Raw genomic sequence first — 4,114 nt, 5'->3', positions numbered from 1 at the left:
GAACACATTGCACCCTCCTGAGGGATGAGAGTCACAGTCCCCGCGTGGTTTTCAAACGCACAGTGTTCACCAACGCGCTCACAATTACCATCTTCTATGAGAAACAAAAACATAAAGAAGGCAGAGTTAAGAGTCAGTAAATCAACAGATGATGCAACAATGGGTTCTATGATTTAGTAACCCTGACTCACCAATATTCCAGCCGCAAGATGCTTTGTTGGCGTTGATCATGGTTCTGCCTTCCTACAGAGGTGATTAATCAGGAGACAATAAGTAAGGTGTGTGAGCAGTCGGCTTTGGCTGGTGATTAATTAACAGAAAACAGAGAATGAATGCCAGTCAGGTGAAGATGAAACGCTCCATTTACTTTCAAATAATATAGGACGACGCCACTGTTGAGCAAGTCTTCATCAATGCCGATCAGATGGGGGAACTGGCAGTCCAAAACCAGTGCATTTCCTTCCTTCTTCAGAGCCACTGCCTCCTCCTATGGGACACAAGAGATTACCCTGAGAAGGACGGAGACCGTCTTTAAGAGCCCGTAGCTGAAATGGCACGCGATAATAAAGAAAAAAAGCTGACAGACATTTAATGACAAGCAGCAGAAAACTAAATTCTTTATGACTGCTCTTCCTTGCCTGAAGGCCAAGCAGAATAGCCGAGTTTTGCCCATGTGTTGCTACGAAGCAGTCGAGTGGCTGACGGGGAGAGAGATGCAATAAATCATTTAGATTACCATGGTGGGAGTCAAACTGTACATTGTGTTCGCCGAGCGAAAAAGACACAGCGCCAGCAGCCACACACACACACACACACACACACACACACACACACACACACACACACACACACACACGCATTGAATAAATTGCACCATTGCCACTGGTGATGCAAAACAATCAAGGTTGTGTCACGTTTAACGTTCCCAAGCTTGTACATAGGCATAAAAACAAACTTATTCCACATCATTATGGATGTCTCCGTATGGAAGGAAAAACAAGCCAGACATGTCTTACGCACGGTAGGTCTACCAAAGTTCACGTAGGCCTACAAATTCATCCCTTAGGTCGTACAATCTGGAGTGCAGAATTCTCAGAAAAACTGCTGTGAGGTCACACAATAAGATGAAAAACTTTAGCTCAATGAGCATCAAAATTATTAATTTCCACAAATAAGTTTTGATTTTTCTGTGGTTTTGTGATTCCTCCATTCCGGGTACCGGTGTTTCCCAGAATTGGATCATCGTGCGACACAGGAAGAAAGAAGTCCCCGATCTCTCTCTTGGCCATTCAGTACAATAAAGAAACAACGGTAGCTTAGTACATTAAAAATGGTAAATAATTTAACAGTACATGATTTTTATTCTATTTCAATAAATTACAAATAGTCAAAACAAAAAGCATACATAAATTATAGAATGGAATGCACACCACAAGTCAACTTTTAATGTTGAGAAACTAACCTCTGAGTCTTATGCAGTTTTGCTTTTTACCATCACGTCACTTAATAGCTGAAATGCAATTTGTCAAGTTTTACTGTACAATCATTGACTTCTTATAAACTTGCAGGGAAATTAAGAATGGTGAAAACCTTGATGCATAAAGCTGACTCGCCTTCACTGATCCTCTGCTCACTTCAGTTCACTCAGCCTATGTCAAGAGTCAATGGGTGAGTAATTTACATTTATTTGAGTTTAATTTTATTCGCACTTGAAATCTTCAAAACACATCTGGGGGAAAAAGAGTTTGGGCTGATGAAACCAAGGTCACCTTTTTGATTATGCCAAATGCCATATTTGGCATTGTTAGAAAGGAACCTGGCACATAAGTCAATAGGTGACTTGAGCTAGGCCACTGTGTCGCTGTGACCTTTTTCCTGGCTCGACACTTTCCTATTGATTTGCACTCAGGTAACTCTTACCAATTGAAACCGTGAAGTCACATATTGTCACATGAGCTCGGCAAAGTGGGGGTCAGCTAGACACCATCTCTCTTGAGTTTCATTTACGCTCTTAAAGATTTGAACTGATTTATCTTGGGTTCTTTCTGTATCACGAAACCGGTATTTGGTGTGTCGACTATGTAGCCACTGTACACTGTAATTATAAAATGTAAAAGCACCGACACCGAGTGTTTCATACAGTCCCTCCATCCATCATTCAGAATATGTAAATGTGCAAGTCACACCACCTTTACATTAACTCTTTTATGCACCAATAACAATAAGCTGTAACCTGATAACCTGACAAGATGTCGACTGTAGTAACCGATGTCCCCGAAAGGGTTGAGCAACCATACTGGGCTATTCTTACTATTACTATTATTTTAGACTAGGATAAAATGGTCCGGAGAAGACAAAACAATTTCCACTTCACTTGACAAGAAATGAAACATTTAACCTGGAATGACCTATTGGGGTCAAAGGGCACACTAAATTAAGCCATGAAAGAGAAAGTTACACTTCGGCAAGTGTTCGCGGCCAATAACCTCCTTCCCAAGGCTTTGGGATTTGAGAAGCTGAAATCTATAGCCAAGTGCAAATGCTACTCAAAAGAGGTAACTCTTTTTAAAACGGTGGACTAATGTCCCAGATTGCTATGGATTATCTGGAGTACCTCACCAAGAGGCTGAGTGGAAAATCTTGCACATGGGGAACCGTCATTCCACCACTCTCTAAACCTCTGCCTCCTCCTACTCACTTTTGCATGGACAGTGACAAGAAACATGTCAACAACCTCCACCTTACTCAGTGACAGTTGACAGATTGAAGAAATCCTCCTCACCCCCCCCCCCCCCATAAAGCGGGAGAGGTATCGACCAGAGCCTGTTAATTAAAAGGGATTCTTCACAGACTTCATTAGAAGTTGGGAGAGTCCTGGGATGAATGCATTGTCTCCCATTCCTCTGACATCAGGAACAGATGAAACGCTCTTAGAGTCTCCTCACAATCACATATGTGGCAGTGAGCGCTGATCATTTCAGATGGGCACTCAGTTTGCCGTGTTGACCAAAGAAAAAACTAAAGACCGCTTTCCACTTGAGGCAGCTGATGAATATGCCTTAATTAATGTTGACATTTGCAAAAGGAGCATTTAGGATTCCATTAAATACTATCATCAGCAAAAAAAAAAATTATTTGAGCATTTGACAGTTCTTATTCACTCATATGAATTTCAAACCATCCAACTGCGCCAACTAATATCACTCTTAATACCTCTCGGCCATGTCTGTGGCGCAACATGCCAGTTTAGCAGAAATTTGCAATGAATTTTGCAGAGAAGCATATGCATTTTTACAGCATTAATACATACACATAGTCTGGTATGAACACTTAAATTTAAAAAATGTAATAATAAAGAATGATTCCTACTTGTTAAGTAATTTGCCCATGAGGTGCCAAATTTCAAATGGCATTTTGGATTATAAATGTAGTACATGGGAGGATGCAAAATTGGCGTTGATATGCATAATCCATCTTTTGAGGAGAATGCAGAGAGATATTCAAATGTGTGAGTGTTATGGACTATCAGCACTTGTTCTTCCAGATCGACTTTCATTCTGTAAGAAACTGCTCTGGATTCATTTCAGAATTTGTTTCTCCTGACGATTCATAACTGCATTCTAAACTGATTATAATACGGAAAAACTACATATAGACCTAGAAAAAAAAGCTCTTGATTAACTTGTCTCATGGCCCTGGTGGGAATTTCAGTAATACGACTTCATACAAAAAAAGTGTGAAAAGTATTAATTTTAATTAAATTACAAAGTAGGTGCCAGAAATTTTATTTTTGTATCGACCAGGGTTCAAGGGACATATGAGTAACCTGCAGGCCTGTTCTAAAAATAGCTCACCGGTGATGGGACACCAAAGAATGTTGTACAAGTGATTATTTTTAAAAAATGTCAAAATGTTGACACACAAAAAAGTGTTACATTTTTATACTTCTCTGTCTTTTAATTATTGTGAGAAAATATTCTGTCTGAACATAAGTTTACATAATTTATTAATAACATTTGACACAATTGCTATTTCAGAAGTGTGTAGCCATTTCCATCAATCTACCCACGAATGTAGCTCTCAGTTTCAAAAACATTGGTGACCCTCGGTATAG

The 4,114-nt window shown here is 39.8% G+C and overlaps 1 protein-coding gene across 1 annotated transcript in view; it reads right to left on the bottom strand.

Moving 5' to 3' along the window:
- Positions 1–274: 274 nt before the first annotated feature.
- Positions 275–4,114, bottom strand: part of kif16bb (kinesin family member 16Bb) — a gene marked incomplete at its 5' end in the record, with an annotated part of 11,806 nt that continues 7,966 nt past the window's right edge. The window contains one exon of the mRNA XM_019870336.1: positions 275–487. Coding sequence (XP_019725895.1) covers positions 308–487 — 180 coding nt within the window. The remainder of the gene's footprint in view (positions 488–4,114) is intronic.

This window comes from Hippocampus comes, unplaced genomic scaffold (genome assembly GCF_001891065.2).
Source record: "Hippocampus comes isolate QL1 unplaced genomic scaffold, H_comes_QL1_v1.1 scaffold76, whole genome shotgun sequence".
In the NCBI taxonomy this organism is placed as follows: Eukaryota; Metazoa; Chordata; class Actinopteri; order Syngnathiformes; family Syngnathidae; genus Hippocampus; species Hippocampus comes.
This window is presented reverse-complemented; position numbering and strand designations above follow the sequence as displayed.